This window comes from Camelus ferus, chromosome 2 (assembly GCF_009834535.1).
Source record: "Camelus ferus isolate YT-003-E chromosome 2, BCGSAC_Cfer_1.0, whole genome shotgun sequence".
NCBI lineage: Eukaryota > Metazoa > Chordata > Mammalia > Artiodactyla > Camelidae > Camelus > Camelus ferus.
This window is the reverse complement of record NC_045697.1, coordinates 1956348-1973739: the sequence shown is the minus strand read 5'-3', so window position 1 is coordinate 1973739 and position 17392 is coordinate 1956348. Positions and strand designations below refer to the sequence as shown.

The 17392-nt window shown below is 56.4% G+C and overlaps 1 protein-coding gene across 1 annotated transcript in view; it reads right to left on the bottom strand.

Annotated features, from left to right (window-relative positions):
- The window catches only part of HTT (huntingtin), a 123437-nt gene that overhangs the window by 10651 nt on the left and 95394 nt on the right, over positions 1-17392 (bottom strand). Inside the window, 15 exon segments of the mRNA XM_032493076.1 lie at positions 928-1067; positions 1387-1541; positions 2251-2351; positions 4178-4304; positions 5464-5651; positions 7747-7842; positions 8820-8997; positions 10136-10281; positions 10573-10786; positions 12339-12461; positions 13431-13569; positions 14764-14840; positions 15107-15283; positions 15410-15589; positions 17018-17159. Coding sequence (XP_032348967.1) covers positions 928-1067; positions 1387-1541; positions 2251-2351; positions 4178-4304; positions 5464-5651; positions 7747-7842; positions 8820-8997; positions 10136-10281; positions 10573-10786; positions 12339-12461; positions 13431-13569; positions 14764-14840; positions 15107-15283; positions 15410-15589; positions 17018-17159 — 2183 coding nt within the window.

Here is a 17392-nt window from a genome sequence, read left to right as displayed (position 1 = left end):
CACCAGGAGCAAGGTGTAGGCTGACCATCTTCCCACGAACCCCTCACTGTCTTTCACACCCTCCATGCCCCCAAGTGACCCCTCACTTCCTTCTGCCAGGCACCATTTTGCCCTCCAACCTCGCCAGCACCAAGATGCCCTCTTCCAAGAGGCCTGCCCCTCCCCCCAAAGGCACGGGCTCTCCCCAGCGTTCCTCGTCCCGTGCCCCCTCTGCACCTGCCCTCCTGCCTCTGCGCTGGCCAGTGACGCCACCTGTCATCTCTTCCATCAGCCATAAGCTCCTCGAGGGCCCACACCATCCAGGGTCACGGCCCTCAGTTTAATTAGATGCCCGTCAAAGCCTGGGGCGCACACACCGCCTTTCCACAGAGTAGCTCTTCCAGGCAGAGCTTTCAAGACGCTTAAGCCTGCAGGATCTAACAACTCCTAATAAAACCTCAGGAATCACAAAACTCCAGGCTAAAATACTGTTTGTTCAATAATAAAAAATGTACATTGAAAAAAAAAACCCCACAAAATTCCCTTCTTTTAGCCCAGGCGACAAGGTCCAGTGCCCACCACAGGGCGGACCCAGGGAGAGCGAGGCCCCGAGCGGCCACCCGAGATGGCAGCATGCTCTCGCCACACCAAGCTCCTCGCAAGAAGCTAGAGATCCCGCCTGTCCACAGGAACTCTGTTGACATCCCTCTGCTGCCAGCCTCTCAGCCTCTAGGACTCTGCTCCCCACAACCGGCCTGACCGTGGGAGAGGGCGCTCCACTCATGTCCACACTGTTTCCTCCAGGCTGTTCAAGTCTCCCCGGGCCTGAGTACGATGTGGACTTAGGAACCAGGGCCGCACACTGAGTGCCACAGCCTCCAAATAAAGCCAGGACCGGTCGCTGCGCACGGCTGGTGTTGAGAGCATGGGCCCCGCCCGCACACGCACCTGTGGTGGCTGGGGACAGAGACGGCACGGGGTCCCAGGCCTGGTACGGGTGGTGGGTGGCGATGTTCTCTCTCTTGGACACCATCGCTTGGATCTCCTGCTCCACAACTCCTCTGACAATGCTCAGCTTCCTCCCAAACCTGCAGTTCAGAGTGAAGGCTGCAGAGCACCAGGCCTCGCTGCCGCGCCTCGAGGACACAGGCACCGGCGAGACCAGGGCCGCGCCCTCTGCGGCGCTCCACCAGCCCCTGACCCCAGCTCTGCTGGAGTCTGCCCTGCACACTGGACGCCACCAGGCCTCGCTCACCAGGCCACTTTCGGATCTGCGCCCCGAAAGTAGCTAGGCAGCACGTGCAGGGGCCTTGTTTTTAAGCTTGGCAGCAGAGGAAAGGGCGCCCTGGCGCCCCTCTGCCCCCACCACAGGCGGGGCCCTGGAGACATGCAGCAACGCGGGCGAACCTGGTGTCCAGGGCTTTCAGGGGCTTGTTCCGGGGCTGCTGTTCCAAGCAGCTCACGGCTGGGTTGCCGGCCACGGGCACAGTCATCGCGCTCAGCACCAGGGAGGTGATGGCCTGCACGGCCAGGACGTGGATCTGGGTCCTCTCCGTGTCTTCCTGGAAGGGAGCCCACACGTCACCTGGTTGTGACGCCAACGACCACCGCTGCCCACCTGCAGGCAGATGCTGCAGGCCATGGCTGTCAGGCCACCTGGCCTTGCACGCAGGAGCCCCGTGTGCCACGGAGGGACATGCCTTCCCGGCCATGGTCCTATTCTGTCTGCGTTAAGTTCATCAGAGCTGTGACTGGAAGTGAATCTCATGGGCAAACGCCTGCTTTTCAAAGCAAGGTCTCCTATGGCACAGACCTCCAAATATGAACTACTTTTAAAGAAAAAGTCCTTGACATCCTCACTGATTTTAGGGGCTTTGCATTTGACAACCTGTTAGCTTCTACACCTGTGAAAGACAATCTCGGGGACTTCTGACATGCCTCCTCTCTGCAAAGCAGCGAAGGCAAACGAGCCCAGGCACGTGCGCGCAGCCTTCACAGCGCACCTCGCGTCTGGATGAGATGTTGAAACCGCTGCGCCCCAACACTGGGAAGCAGAATGTGATCTGCTTGGTGGTAAATGTGCTCCAGCCGCAGGCGCCTGAGGGCCCCCGGGCCGGGGTGCTCGCTCCTGCTTCAACAGCAGCGCAGACGCGGGCTGGCCGCCCTCAGACAGAAGCCTGCGCTGGCTGCCCCCTGCCCTGCGGCTGGCGACGCGCATGCTGCTGTGACTAAGCGTGCCCGGCAGCGGCACAGGCACGCCCGCAGCCTCACCTCCGGCGGGCTCTCCTCCTGCTCCATCACAAGGGGCTGAGTCACCAGCACACCAAGGAGGGTGGCCCATGTTTCCTCAAACTGGGTGCGGCTGGTCCACCCTAGGAATGCAGACGTCCATTAGGCAGAGTCCCCTGGCTCACACTGCTGGACACGTCATGGCAGCAGGGCCGCCAGCTTTCGTGCACAGCAGCTCCCTCAATCCTCACGACAGCGCTGGGATGCGGCCACAATGCCAGCCTCGCCCAGGTGGCCTGGTGGAGAGGTGCCTTCTCAATCCCCACTGTGTGGACTCGGAGGAGTAAAGGGGCGTCTCGCACTGGGTGCAGACTCAGGGCACACACCACTGCACAGCACGCTGGGTGGTGGAGTGTGTGTCACGGAAGCTCTGCGTGCAAGGCAAGCAAGTTAAAGCAAGGGCTCCTCTGACGCCGTCTGGAAGGGCAGCAGGTGGGAAAGGCCTGTCACTGGCGGGACGGCGAGGGGGCTTTGGGGAAGGCGCCCGACAGGCATCCTCGGCGCCAGCACGAGCTGAGCTCAAGTGCTGTTCCACACACGGTGCTGAGGGCTGCGCTAACGTTTCCACTCATCACCGTGGGGGTGGGGGTGCCACGCCACCTGCATTCGGGTAACAAGTGACAAGAATGGGGGTGCTGACAGGGAAACCAAAGTGTCAGACTTCAGGGTGTTCTTGGTAACCTGGGTGTAGACTGACTCAGACACAGACTCAGCTACAGAGACAGACAGGACAGCAGGGCACAGATGCAGACAGACCAACGTGACGGTCTACACAGAACAAAAGAGGACAAGGAACAAGGACGACGGCAAAGGCGACACCAGGAAAAGACCGCAGGGCCGTCCGGGGCCTGCAGGTATGGCTGACGGCTCCAGCGTGGGGACGCCGAGGGCGGACAAGAGAGCTGGAGTCAAGCTGGGGTGGGGAACCAGGAGGCTGCCTGGGGACACTCTCGGGAGAAGGAAGAAGGAAAGCCTCGAGAGGGAGACGCAACAGACTGCTGCTCAGACATTCTGAACAGGGAGGAATCGTCTGCTTGACTTAAGGGAAAAGCAGGGGCACAAGGTGTCTGCTGCCTGAACCTTCCAGGATCAAAGCAAGCACAGACCCGCAGGAGCCGGAAGAGGGGGGCCGGCCGGACGTGGAGTCAGCGCGCCCACGCTGCGCTCAGGGACAACCGGGCTGAGAAACGTCCGACAGGGCGGAGCCACAGGGGATCCACCGATGGCAACCCCCACATGCGCCGGGCCATACCTCCAGCCATAAGGTGGGGACAAACCTTTACACCCAGCTGCGGAAAGCAGAGAAGCATCCTGATGGGAAACCAGTGATGCTACCGCTTCCTGAGGCGCTGTGTTAGATGCATCTTTTAATTTCTAAATCTGCAGCAGTTCCATGAAACTGGCACAGTCCCCACTTCCCAGATGACAAAGCCGGGGGTGTCTCCCAGAGGCTAAGAAGACCTGCCCTGCCACGCAGAGCCCAGCGCGGTCTCCCTAGAGCCCACCTCCCCCGGCCCACGCTGGCTCCCGCCCCCCCGGCTGCTGGTCCTGCCCACGAGAGAAGGGGTGTCGGTGGTCACATAAGGAGGCGCTCAGAGAAAAGCACCGCCACCTTCTGGCACAGGTGCACGACGCACAGGCTGAGCCGCCTTAGTGTTAGCAATCCCTAGGGTGCCTGTCCTGACTTCAAGCGAGCCTGACACGGGAAAATCTGGGATTAAACTCTCACCCACACCCACACGCAGACTTGGGTCAGATTTCTCACCGTGACGGTATTGTATACATTGCAAGATACATTCATACTGGATGACATCCTGCCCTAAATCTTTTATAGAATACAAGGAGGCCAGGGCCCGCCGCTGCGTGTCATGATGCGTGACCCCCAACCCCAAGGAGAAGCGCGGGCTACCCAGCGTATTGACGCGGAAGATGAACTCTTTGAAGACTTCCTTTTCCTGGAGGAACTCCACGGGGATCTCGGGGAACACTGTGCCAAAATCCCCTCCTGGTGTGGGTGACCATCCAAGCTTCCACACCTAAGAGGATGAAAAAGAAACAGTAGACAGAGTCAAGTCAGGAAGACTGGATTGTGAGGAAGACAAGAAAACACTCTTGAAGCACAGCCTCCCTCCCGAGGCCACCGCCTCTTGGACGCAGACACTCCCAAAAGCCAGTAGGTGTGCCTCCCACACCTGCCGCCAGCACCACGCGTGCTGGGTTCTCAGCTGCCTCCAACCGTTAGAGGCTGGCAGGTGTCAGGACAAGCTCCACTGTGTGCAGAGACGTTGCTGGGGGCAGCACAGGACGAGCCAGGCCGCCCACAGCTGTCACACTGAGTCAGCGTTGCCCAGGCTCCCACGAGCACAGGAACGGAAGGCCAGCCGGAGGCAGCAGGAGGCGCTGGGCTCCACACTTGCCCATAGCTCCCTGCTCCCGGGTCATCACGCCGCTGGGCTTTTCCTCAGAATGAGCCCCTGAGTGGGAACTTTCACCTCCCACAGCAAAGCCCCCTTCACATCGCCTCCCCGGCATGCCTGCAGAACCTTCCACACGCACAGGGGCTGCGCCCTTTCCAGGCAGTGACAAGGGCCTTCCTCCCGGCCCTGCTGGCCTGCCCCCGCTGGCTCCAGCCCCGCACAGGGCAGCCCACCGCCCTGTCTCCCCCATTCAGCAGCTGCCCCGGGACAGGCCAGCCCAGCTCCCTCTCGGCCCTCGCCCTGCCCACCCAGGCTCTGTGACCTGAAGCCAGGTTTATTAACGACACCCACCTGAACCTCACCCTGAAGACTTTCAAAGAGCAGTCAAGCTGCAAAAGCGGCTAAAACCCACGAGCACTCCCAAAGGTGACTACTTACAGGGGACCCTCGCCCGAGGGGTGGAATTTCTGCTCCCCCATGAAACATATTAGTCAAACGGCCTTAGAATCACAGCCGGCGCCCTCGGAGGTGAAGTCTTATCTCATGATGGAACGCCTCACCTCGTTTTAGAAAACTGAGTATTTCTACTAACTGCCAAGACACTTCACGCCCGAGGGAACCAGGCAGGTGTCAAGGCTGCACGTGGCAAATGCTCTGGCCGCCACAAACGGGCACCTGAGCAGACAAGACCTGGCTTCAGCCTCCAGCACCCCCGAGCCCATGGCTTCCTATGAGCCCCCCAGATCTCGCGCTTCTGTGAAGGGGGGCCCAGACTTACCAGGGGCGGGACGCGCGTGTAGCTGTTCACCAGGGGCAGGCGGGCCAGGCTGACGACGATGTTCCGGAGCACCGGCGTGAGGAACGCCGGGGTGCTGCGGCTCCTTTCATGACCCAAGGCCAACACCGATGGCAGGGACTCCACCATCTCAGCCACCATCACACAGGCGGCAGTAACACACTGAGGAGCTGAAAACACACACGTGGTTAAGACAGGAACACACCCCAGGACTGCCGCCTCCCCTCCCAGTCTCCCCAGCCTCCCACCACCACCTCACCAGGGACGTGGAGGCCCCGAGGATTCCAGCTGCTGGCTGACGGCCGGCACACCCTCCCGCCTTCATCCCGTCCAAAAAAGCAGTCCTCCCAAGTCTGCCAGGACTCCTGCCGTCCCCTTGAACTGGGTCCCAGTGCTCTGGCTTCTCTGGTTCCCCAGGACCCTGTGCTGGTCACTACGCTGGTGCGCAGAGAACATGTTACAATCACTGGTCATGGTTCCCCAAGACTGCAGTTCTCGTGGCTGGTGGAGGGGTTCTGATGGGACTCTGGGTCCCACCCGGGAAGTCATGAGGCAGAATGCTGAGAAAACCCCACGTCCCGAGGTGAGAAGCGCTGCACCTCAAGTGCAGGGACGGCTGCTTACTCCCTTTGAGTCTGGCTCAGAGTGTGTGCCAAAGAGTGACTTGCTGAGCTGACAAATGAGGAGGGTCGTGGGTGGGCAGTGTCCACGTCCACGAGATTCAGCAGTACAGACAACTTCCTCCCAGAGAGAAGGAATTTCCGCTGGACTTAAGGAATTGAGCCCCAAACTAAGAGACACGAGGGTGGCTTAAGTAAGACTTAAGGGATCATCTTTAAGACGTATCATCCCATCAAGGTGATAAAGCAAGCAAGCTTCTTCCTCTGGCCAGGGTGAAATTAACCGGCCTAAACAGGGCCGTGGAGAGCGAGCGCAATTACAGAAACCCACACTGAAGGTGCTCCCGCCAGTGGGCTGGCTGCTCCGACTCAACCTGAGAAACGCCTGAACTGTCCTCAGACGGATGGAAGTTCAAACCATAAATGAAATATGGTCTCACTCACTGAGCACCCACGGCAAGCCTGCAGCTTGCCGTGGGTGCTTTACACGTATTCATTTACATAACGCGGCGCTGGCCCCAGCAGGTGAGTCCTGCCCTTGTCTGCACTACAGACGCACGAGACAGAAGCTCGCTGAGGCCACCCAGCCAGAAGGTGGCCAAGCAGGGAGTGAGCATCTGCATGCTCCTCAGGCATTAGCAAGAAATCATCCGTCACAAACTAAGGGCTGGCAGAACCGCGCAGCCTCGAGGTAGACGCCTGGAGGAGAGCTGAGCCAGGCAAGGGGAAGTCACTGCTCTGGACGGCTGTGCGGTCATAGGACCTCGAGCAGAAGCGGGAGGAAAACTGTGCTTCATCCCGACGACGGGAACGCCGTCAGCACCCGGGACGGCGCCGAGGCGGCAAGACGTACACAGGCTGTAGGTGCACCTGCTACAGAAGCGCGTTTCTCACACCAGCGGGCCACGGACAGGACCTCGGTACTCCACGTAAGAGTGTCCAAAGACAAGATGGCCCAGAACCGCTGGGCGGGCCTTTGCTTCCCCCTTGGTGGGACAGGCTGCAGGCGGGCCTTCCTGCCAGACCCCCGGGCCAAGAGCCCGGAGGGCCTGGTGACAAGGAGTCACTTGGCCAAGAAGCTTTCCTCCCAATCTGCCTCGCCACCATTTTCAGAGTAAAATACCTGAATTGGCGGAAAGTACATGAAAAGCTAAGCTACGTGTCTACGTCTGGAATAGGTTTACATGAAAGGTGTGGAGTTTTTCCCACAGGGAGAGGAGGAAGCCCACCAGAAAAGAGAGCACCCAGGCCCCTAACGCTCTCTAGCTTCAGCTCCTCCGTGCTCCCACGTGTTCACCCTTCCCTCCATACAGACACTGCCCGCGGCGCACAGCAGGGGCAACGCGGACCGGAACAGAGTCTCAGGCAAAGACATGCAAGCAGGAGGTGTAGGGGGGTGGGGGGTGCCTGGTGGTGGGAAGACTGGGCGTCCCGGGTGTCGCGGGGCACAGGAGCAGGTGCCGGGCCGTGCAAGGCAGTGTCTGTGGTCGCCCTCCAGCTTGGGGACCAGTGACAGAATGCACCGAGTTGTGTCAGGTCGGCTCTCCTGTCCAGCGTTCACACTGGCCGCTGTAAGGGCTTCTTCCGTGAATGAATTTCAAGCCCCCAAAGAAACTAGGTCAGAAGAAATGACGCTGAGACTCACTCGGAGCGTCTGAGTCCACTTCGTCCTCTCTGGCAGCCTTTGGGGTGTTCGTCCTCCCTTCTGGACCAAGAAGCTGGTCCCCAGGCTGCACCACAACTAAAACCGTAACAGAAAAGACAGAAGAATTTTCAAACATTTTTATCATCTCTTATAATTCAGATCTTCATATTCATGCAGACTTATAACATCTCGAAGCGACAGACTGCATCAAATGAAGGCTAGGTTTCCTAGAATAGACTTTACATAATTCTAGACAACACGACTCGATATCAATCTCCAGGTTAATCTGAAATGCACAAGGATTTGGTCTCCACACTTGGACCTGCAAGTCCTTCCACTGTCCCCAGCTCTTTCCCCAAAGGTTTTTATCGGACAGTTCGTGACTCGTTACTGCTAAAAGCACCAACGCAGCCCCCAAGAAGTCTGGCTTTGACAAATTACTCCCTGGATCTTGGTCTTCAAGTCGACTACAAATGGCACAGATGAAAACAATTCAAACGAGTCTTCAAAATACCACTCCATAATGTTTAACTTAAAAATACAAAGCTTCAAAATACCCTCTAACATGTGAACTGTAATGTCCAATTTTTAAAAATTTTTTGGCTAATGACCGTTGTTAAGGACACTGTCCCTCGAAAAGAACGGCACTTTTATTTTACGATATGTTAGTGTTACAATGCAGCGCAGAAACAAGCACTTCTAACTATGACAGAAAACAAGTAACCTTTTTACTGTAATCGTATTAGTCTTATGATCATTTAGGACTAAAAGGATGAAACGACCAACTAGGACCAGAGATCAAAAGGACACAAATTACAAGTATTTTTATGAAAGCTGGAACTCCAAAATCTAAATGAATGACTACAAAAGCACATTCAAGCTAAATTCTAGAGCAGACTCCAAGATGCTGGAGATTAAGGCCAGGTCCGTGTTTTATCCACCTCTCCACCCCCCGGCTCCTAACTCAGCACCTGGCGAGCAGGTGGCACAGAGCAAACAACTGTGGCTCGCTGTTCGGAGCTGACTACTGGTTTCGATGACATAGGACAGAAACCCCATGGTCGTGGACTCACTGGCTTCCAGGATGAAGCGCACACAGTGGATGAGGGAGCAGGCGTGGGTCACCATCTCCGGAGAGGAGAGGGCGCTCCAGAGGCTGGGCAGCTGCAGAGCCAGGCAGCAGCAGTCCAGGCCCGCCTGCAGGTCCAAACTCAGTGGGATCCGCTCGTGGACCAAATGCCAGGACAGCGCCTGTGGGGGGAGGGCCTGTTAACGAAGGCTTGGCTCACACCTCTCTCTGGACCCAGGGGCCGTCCGGGAACGGGCCACAGTTCGAGAGGCCAGCAGTACCTGCTCTTCCAGAGGGATGGCTCTCTCAGCCACCGTCCCTCTTCAGTTCAACCCTGACCCCTGGCTCCCTAAGAGTCTCCACCCCGCAGAACAGCCACCCCAATCTGGCCGACCCCCTCCTGCAGCTCTGTGGGCTCCCTCAGCCACCCTCCCCTGGCCGCTAGGCCTGTGGATCAGGCTCTCCCTCGGCCCCCAGGCCAGGGCCCAGCCTCTGCCACAGAGACAGCAGGCTGGGGTTCAGGTGCCAACGGGCTACTTCCCAGTGGGTGAACCTGGGAAGTTGTTGAACCTCTCTGAGCCCCGCTTCCCTCATCTGTGAAGTGGGAACAGCCTGCCTCCCGGGGCTGGAGTGAGACCCCAACAGAAGACGCAGGGATAGGGCTTCACCCCGCACGCAGCGGTCCCTCTGTCCTGTAACCGTACACCTGCTGCAGCGTCCCGCTGCGCTGCTCTCTGGCTCGGCCTGGTGCAAGCAGGCACTTGCGTGGACGCCTGTGCGAATGCCCCCGACCCCCTCCCTCTCTGCTGTGTAGGGGCAGGCGCAGTCAGGACTGGGTCAGCCGTGTCCTCTGCCCCCCCAGGATGCAGGCCAGACCCTCTTTTCCAGAAGTCACAAGAAAAGGCAACAGACCCACAATATGTACACACGTCTGGGGTGTTTACAAGCGTTAACACAGTATTCAATTCCCCACAGCTGAAATGTCAGGTTAATTGCTCAATTTAAAATACAGTAAATTTCTCAGATTACTATTTTTAAGTATCTTAAAACCAGGATCAACGTTATGTTTGCGCTGCTTCTTCCCCTGGAAACGATTTTAAATGGATGGTCTGCGCTGAAATCAAACGCATCCCAGCATCGAGGAAACAGATTCACACGTTGGCAGTGCCCTGTATTCAAAGACCCCAAAAGGTCTGTACTCATCTCACCACCACTGTGCTTCTCCCGGCCTGAGCCCCCCCCGCCCGACACCCCCCACCCTCCAGACTCCAGACGGGAGAGCCTTCCTGCCACCCCTCCTTCCATGCAGCTGCCTCTCACCTCGAGAGTCACGACCACAAACTTCACGGTGTCATGCTCCTTCTCAGGAGGAAGGTGCAAGTGTCCAGGCAGCTTGGGGAAGAGCAGCAGGAACTGGGCCAGGGCCCGGGCCAGCGTGGTCAGGGACCGGTACAGCGTGGCGTCCCCTGAAACACAAGCCTCAGTGGGTTGGCATGCCCTCTCAGGAGAACGCCCGCCACACAGGACCCGTGTTCCCGAGGCCCGGCCTGCGCTCCCCATGGGCTCCGTGGAGGAGGGACACAGTGGCCCCCGCGCCGGAGGACACGCAGAACTGCGGCCCAGCGCCGGGCCCAGTGACCTCTGGAAACACCGACCATGTGTTAGATCAACAGCGGTCACTGTTTTCACTCGGTGCAAAGCATGGCACTGGCCCTGCAGCATTTTTATAAAATTAGACAAGTGTTTACTTTAATTACCAAAGAGATCATCCAGCTTGCTCCAGTAGGTGGTGGGCTCCACGGGCAGAAAGGGCTGGAAAACCTGGTGGGTGTCGGGGAGCTGCTGGACCACACCTGTCACACGGTCTAGTGTCGCCATGCGGGCCGCTTCAAACAGGGGGCTCTTCTGGCCTCCACGGACCTCGCGCACGCCCAGGCCCAAGCACGGGGCCAGCAAGCTCAGGTTGAACTCCTGCATCAGGGCAGTAAGGTTCACCAACGACTAGCACACAGGCTCTCCGTCAGGCACAAGAGACACGACAGACGGGGGCAGTGCAGACGCTTCCAAGACGACAGGTCAGGGCACACAAAGTATTTTAAAGAATACCTGATTCTACTTCTGTTATAAGCAAACGAGCAGCTCCATGTAACATATGATCAGGGAAGCAGATTTCTGGTATCATTCAAGTACTTTAATTTTAAAGAAATATTTTAATTGTTTATGCCTTCAGATTTATTTGAAATCAAAAATTTAATATGAAGATATTTTAATTGATAAAAATACAAAATCAAGCTGATGTGCTATCCAAGAAATCAGTGAAACAGCCAGTGTGCCCAAGGTTTGAAAAAGGTAAGTCATGTTCAAAAGCAGCTGAAATAAATCAAAGTCGCCAGATAAACGCCACAGGTCTGATCGTAAAAATGGCATCGCACGTGATAACGTTTCAATCTGTACTGTTCTTTGACTTTTTTTTAGAAAGTCCTTTAAAGATTTTTTTTTTGGGAAAAAAAGGTTTTTTTGGGCCAATTATCATGTAGAATATTAATCGTAATTCAGTTACTATTCAGAGCTGTGTGTGTCATTGTCGGCAACCACAACGGAACCCTCCGTCACAGCCGCCACAGCCAAGCTTTTCCTCAAAGCTGTTAAATGTCCAACTAGCAAATTTGAAAAATTCAATAAACTGGTTATTAAGTAAATTGATCATTCAGCAAACCAGATTTCACTGCATGGCTGTTTAAAATGGTCAGCAAACTGGTTTTGGGCCGATTCTCCTGTCTTCTCAAGGCAGCTTTTATTTCACGGTGATGGAGGAAGGGGACTTGGGGAGGCGTGGCTGTGTGGCCTGTGCCCCAAGCCCCTGCCATGCCTGGCCCATTCTCCACTGCCCCCTGCCTGCACCCTGCTGCCCCCCCAGCCCTCGCTTCACTCCCGCTTGGTCCATCTCAAGGCAGCACACCACCACCTAAGGGTTCATCGACCACTCCCCCGGAGGTCGGAGAAGGGACAAGCTAAGGCTGTGGCTAGGTGCTGCCACGAGGGGGGCCACCCCCAGAGGACCTGCCACAGGAGTGGGGACAGGGTACAGGCGCTCTGCGCAGCACGCCTGTGCGACACCTAGTGAGGGGGTGGGGGGACCCTGCTACCACAGGCAGAGGGGTACTGAAGGGCAACTTCACGGCCAAGACCAGGCCATCACGAGTCAGTCAGACCACATGCTTTGGCACCAGCCCGACACCCTTCCTCACGAGCACAGGACAAGCAACTGGAACTCATCATGACCCACGGGAACCTATCTTCTTTGAGGGCCTGGGAAGCTGAATTAAACACAACTCCTCCTTTGGACTCTGATGTGGGAAGTGACACGTGCTTTCGGGTCACAGCCCTGGACGAGGGTCTCTGTGCTGAGGCGGCGAGGTGCATGGTGCATGGTGCACGGTGCACGCAGGTCACCGGACAGCGGGAGGGGTCAGACCCACGTACCCAGCGAGAGAAAGCCAGCGACCCCCGCCCCCCGCCATACCGTGTGCATCATGAACGCGTTCAGGTCGCTGGGCGGGATCCGATTCACCAGCTCTGCCCCTTCCAGCAGTGCAGAGTCCGACCGTGTCCAGCACTGTGACCTAACCAGACGTATGTACCAGTCCTGGAGAAAGAGGAGGGGGGTGACAGACGCAACAGGGCAGGGCTTTCAAGGGCTGCAACGCTACTGGACATGCACTGTTCTTCACCGACTGACCCCCGCGCCCTGCGGCGGCCCCAGGACTATGACCACAGCTTCGGTCAAACTGGACTCCAGCCGTGCAGGCTGTTCTCCACACCACGGGCCTTTTCCACGGGAAGTGATGCCTGCCACGGAGGCTGCATCTCGGGACTCACCATCACCTGTCTGGACAGCCTTTCTCCTCACACCTGCCCCTCAAAACAGTAAAGCACTCAGGGCAGCGGGCCCTCCTGTCTGTGCCCTCACTCTCCGTCCTCCGTGCTGAGCACCGTGCTGATCATCTTCCACCAGAGGTCTGCTCTGCCGCCCCGCCCCCGGGCCCAGAGCAGCAGAAGCACGGAGCAACCCAGCCTGAGGACAGGGGCCTGGACTGCGCTGAGCTCCGCCTGGGCTGCTGGGTTTTGAAATTCAAGTTCATATCCAAACCGAACTCTCTCCAGGCCCCAGGTGGTCCCCAGCTCGGAGGTGTGAGGGCTGAGGGGATGAGGTATCAGTCCCTTGGGGAGGTGGGGTCAACGTACAGGAGGTCACAGGCGTAAACAGGGAGACAGGCCAGGTGGGCCGTGCTAGCAGGCTGCGCAGGCGTGAGTGCAGGCCACGGCCACCCGTCTCCCCCATCTCCCAATTCTTTATTAATTACCTTGACCCTCAGCCCCGCTAATGACCCAAGTCAGCGCTTCCCTTCTCACCCCGTGCCCCCAGCTAATGACCTGGGCTGGACCTCACAGACCCTGTCGCTGACTCTCTCCACGGCTGGCAAGAACCAGGCAGGCGGACACCCTTGGGGGCCACACGGAGCACCTCCACCCCGTCCCCGGCCGCTGGACGACAGAGGTACTCGGTGCCTGGAGGGGGCCCTGTGTGTCACCTGCAGACCTGCTGGATACTTACCTTGTCTGGAATCACTGTCTCCAGCACCAGGGGCCCATCCCCGTCCAGCGGGTGGGGTGTGGCCAGAGGAGCGGGGCCACGCGACCCTGGCGCGGTGGCGAGACGGAGCCTGTCCAGCAGGGAGTAGAGCCGCTGGTGCCTGGAAGCCAATCACACGTGGGGTCAGCACACTGCCCGCCGCACAGGAGGAAGTCACAGGGGCTTCTTATAGCAGGTGCGACACATGTGAGACTTTCTGTTCAGAGCTATTTCTCAAGGACACTCAAACAAGTCATGATCCAAATTCAGGCCCTAGTTTACATGTAATAAACACAGTTTTAAGTCCCACAAATGTTTTTCAGAAATTTCACTTACACTCAAACATTGCAACAGGAAACACCTGGTATAACAGCTGACAAAAGCACTTGTTACAAACACAAAACAGATCACCGAGCATCCAAGTGCACAAAGCCTATTTACTCTCCCAGCAATACACAGTTTACAGCAATTCACATCCACTTCATACAAGAGTCACCTCATCTGGCACAAGACATTGATAACCTTCCTCATCTGGGCTGGATACTAAGTCTAGGGTCAAAAACAACCAAGTCTGACCCCCCCCCCCCACCTGCTATGGGAGCGACTGCGTCGTAACGCAAATCCCAGCATCACCCGCCGGGCAACGGACAAGCCACCTCTGAGCACGCGCTGCGCCGGGTGCAGCCCCTCCCCAGGCAGACACCACCAACAGCTCCTCGTGAGACTGGAGTCACAGCACGGTCACTAGATTCTCTCTCATACCCTCCCCCCTCGTGGCGGAAATAAGGTCAAAGCCTCTCCCAATTTATTTTGTAGTCATGGAAACATCCTCAGGTAACAGATGCCAAGATTTCTGATAAAGCCTCTAAAAGACTTTGCAAACAGAACTGGGTGATAAACAGCTATAAGGAGACAAAATTTTAACAAGATGCAGAAACTACTCTCGCGCCTTTCAGCTTTCAAGTCTTCGTTAGCAGTCAGACTGTAGGCTTTGACTCTGCAAAGATGCAGCTGAGAACTCAGTCCCAGTCGTCACAGATGGTGAGCAGAGGCGACAGGACACCCGCCACCCCTGGAGGCCCACAGAAGCACGAGCGCGGCGGTGAGAATGCCGTAGAGGTGACACTGCCAGCTGCTCTTCCCTTTTATAAAGCAAGATCTGTTTCGTTTTTTCCCCCAATTGAAACGGCTCTCTGTTAAGGCCTCCCTGCAGCAAGCCCATCTATAAGCACGCCGGCCTCTCGTCCTGAGTCTGCTCCCTCACAAACTGTAGTCGTTACAACCAAAAGCAAGGAGCGCCTGGTCCCAGCATTACCTCTGAGCTAGCCCGCTGCTCTGAAGGTGCTCCTGCATTCTGTTTAGTTCTTCCACTGGCACCTGGGCTGTGCTGCTCTGAAGGAGACAAGAACACGTCAGTGGGGTTGTAACATGCAACAAATCAAGTAAGCTTGTGCTCATTTAAAAAAGAAAATGGGACGTGTACAGTTTATCACAGCAAAGGCAGGCCAGAAGGAAGGCAAGCAGCACTCGTATCAGACACACAGGAAGGACCAGCTTATACGTTCCCTTCAGTGGCCACTTAGAGCAAGAACCGGTCAGTGGTTTGCTCGCCCAGCTAAGTCTGCAATAAAAACCAACATCATTGTTTCTTTCAGTACCTGTAAATTTGCAGCCAAAAGCATCTCTACCCGGCGACAAGCAAGGGTGTCGACCATGCGAGCCAGCACACGGAGCGGGGTGCACAGGAGCTTGTCCACGTACAGTGTCAGCACGGCGCCCGACTGGCTCAGGTGGATCCCCTCCAGGCACTGGAGGGTCTTCTTCAGAGCAGTGGGCTGGGGTTGGGGGGAAGGAAAGGAAAGGCGGAGTATTTTGCCACCTGGAAGGGAGTGGTTAACAACGCTAACACCCCACTTGTAAGGCAGAGAAAACGCACAACAGCGGGCACCAGGAAGACTTACAGTTGAAAGATTTTCACAGCGAGACTGAATGGCCTGGATGAAAAGGCCGCTGGCCGCGGAATTCCGGTGGACAGCACTGATGAAGTCCTGCACGGGGGGCTCGTGGGACAGGGTGATCAGGTCCTGAACGTGGTTCACGATGAGCCACGTCAGGTGTTCTGAGTCATGCAGGTTCTGGCACTGCGGACAAAGGCAACAGGGAGACCATTTTCAAGTGACAAGGAGGGAACAGAGGCTAATGCCGCAGGAAAGGCCAGAGGGCAGGAAGCGAAAAACAACCCCGCACTAATCCTCCCTGAAAATCCCCAGTGTCGGAGCAGCGACAACCGGTGGGGCGGGAGCACACTCTACAGGGCCCGTCGCCCGCAACGAGCACTGCGGCCCGGCAGTGCCGCTCCAAGGGACACTGGCCAGCGGGCAGAGGCGGAGAGGAGTGTGACCCAGGGCCACCCAAGGGCGGCAGGGTGACTGGCCCAAGCCACGCCACGAGCAGGCCCCGCTCCCTCCAGGATCGCTCTGGCCTCAGCGTGGCCTGCTCACGGGTCTTCCCCATTACTCTCTCTCCAATCGAGCGACAGGTCAGTAGAAAAATAGAATTCCCTGTAACTGTCACGGTTCTGACAGAATTCCTGAATCCAAAACACAAATAGATCTTAAGGGAAGAAATTTCACGGAAGATGTATAAAGAGATACAAAGTATCCATCTTAAATCCACATGTTGCCTTTCCTTGTGATTAATGAACTTCTAGGCAGCAAATTGTAAAACAAAAAGAACTCTTCAACATCGGGTTAATGACCTATAGTTTCCACGTGGGATAATTTGATAGCATTAACCTATAAAATTAATATATTTCTTACTTTTTTGTGAAAACAAAATAATTACACCAAATTACTCCTCAAAAATGGAACAAGATAGAAAGACTATTTCAACATCAAGAATTTAAGCAAAACACGAGGATTAGGCAGGTGCTAGTCTGCAAGGAAGCAGTGCGGGCAGAGGAGCCTCTTCTCTCGGGACCCAGGAGGCCCCACAGCGCGCTGGCTTGCCACACGGGCACGTGTCGCCGTGCCCACCCTGAGGAACATGCCCCTCGCAGCAGCGCGGACGAGGAGCGAAGCCCTGGGAGAGTCCAACAGCAGGTCCTCTCTGAGTAATACGCTGACAGATTTCATCTTCTTCTACTTACTTACTTACTTAGTTTTTGTAAATTCTCTCTGTTCAACAAGTGATGCTAGTTTTATGGTCAAAATCTCCTGTAGAGTTATTTTCTTTAACAAAAGAACGACATTCAAACAGGAATCTGTTTTAAAATGCAGCAATGAAATCTAACACCCTTTCCACAGATTAAAATCATTTTTTAATGAGACCTGCACAGCAAACACGGAGCCTCCCTCCTGGGGACAGCCGCGCCCAGCACCGTGAGCGGGACAGCGCCGAACCTTTTACAGACAGACTTAAAAACCCCAGGCTGCTTGCTGGTCGTACATCACAGAAGGATTCAACCTTGACTTTGGTCTCGTCCTGACGGGGGGAAGGCATCTGCAGAAGTCTGCCTGCACAGGGCGGCCTCCAGCCCCAACCCCGCCACGACCCGCGTTTCCACTCACAACATAGTCGCAGAAGAGGATGAGGGCTCCCCGCCGCACAATTTCTCTGTTGCACACGCCCAGGCTGGAAGCCAAGGTGGAATCCTCCTCCTCTCCAGACACCGGGGGGCTGAGAGACTTCGTGCCGGACAGACTGCGTCTCCTAGAAGGAACAACAGACGCTCGGACAGTGTTTCTGAGAAAGAAAGCAGCCGGCTTACTTTCGAAACCCTGAAGACGGTTACTATCCAGTCCCGGTTCTCAAGCAGACAGTTCCTTTAAACACCGCCACAGCAGCGTGCCGTGTGTCAGACGTACGTACTCGCAGCTACCTGTTCCTGAGCCATGACAAAGCACATACAGAAAACTAAAGAAAGCAGAGGGTTCAACAGGCAG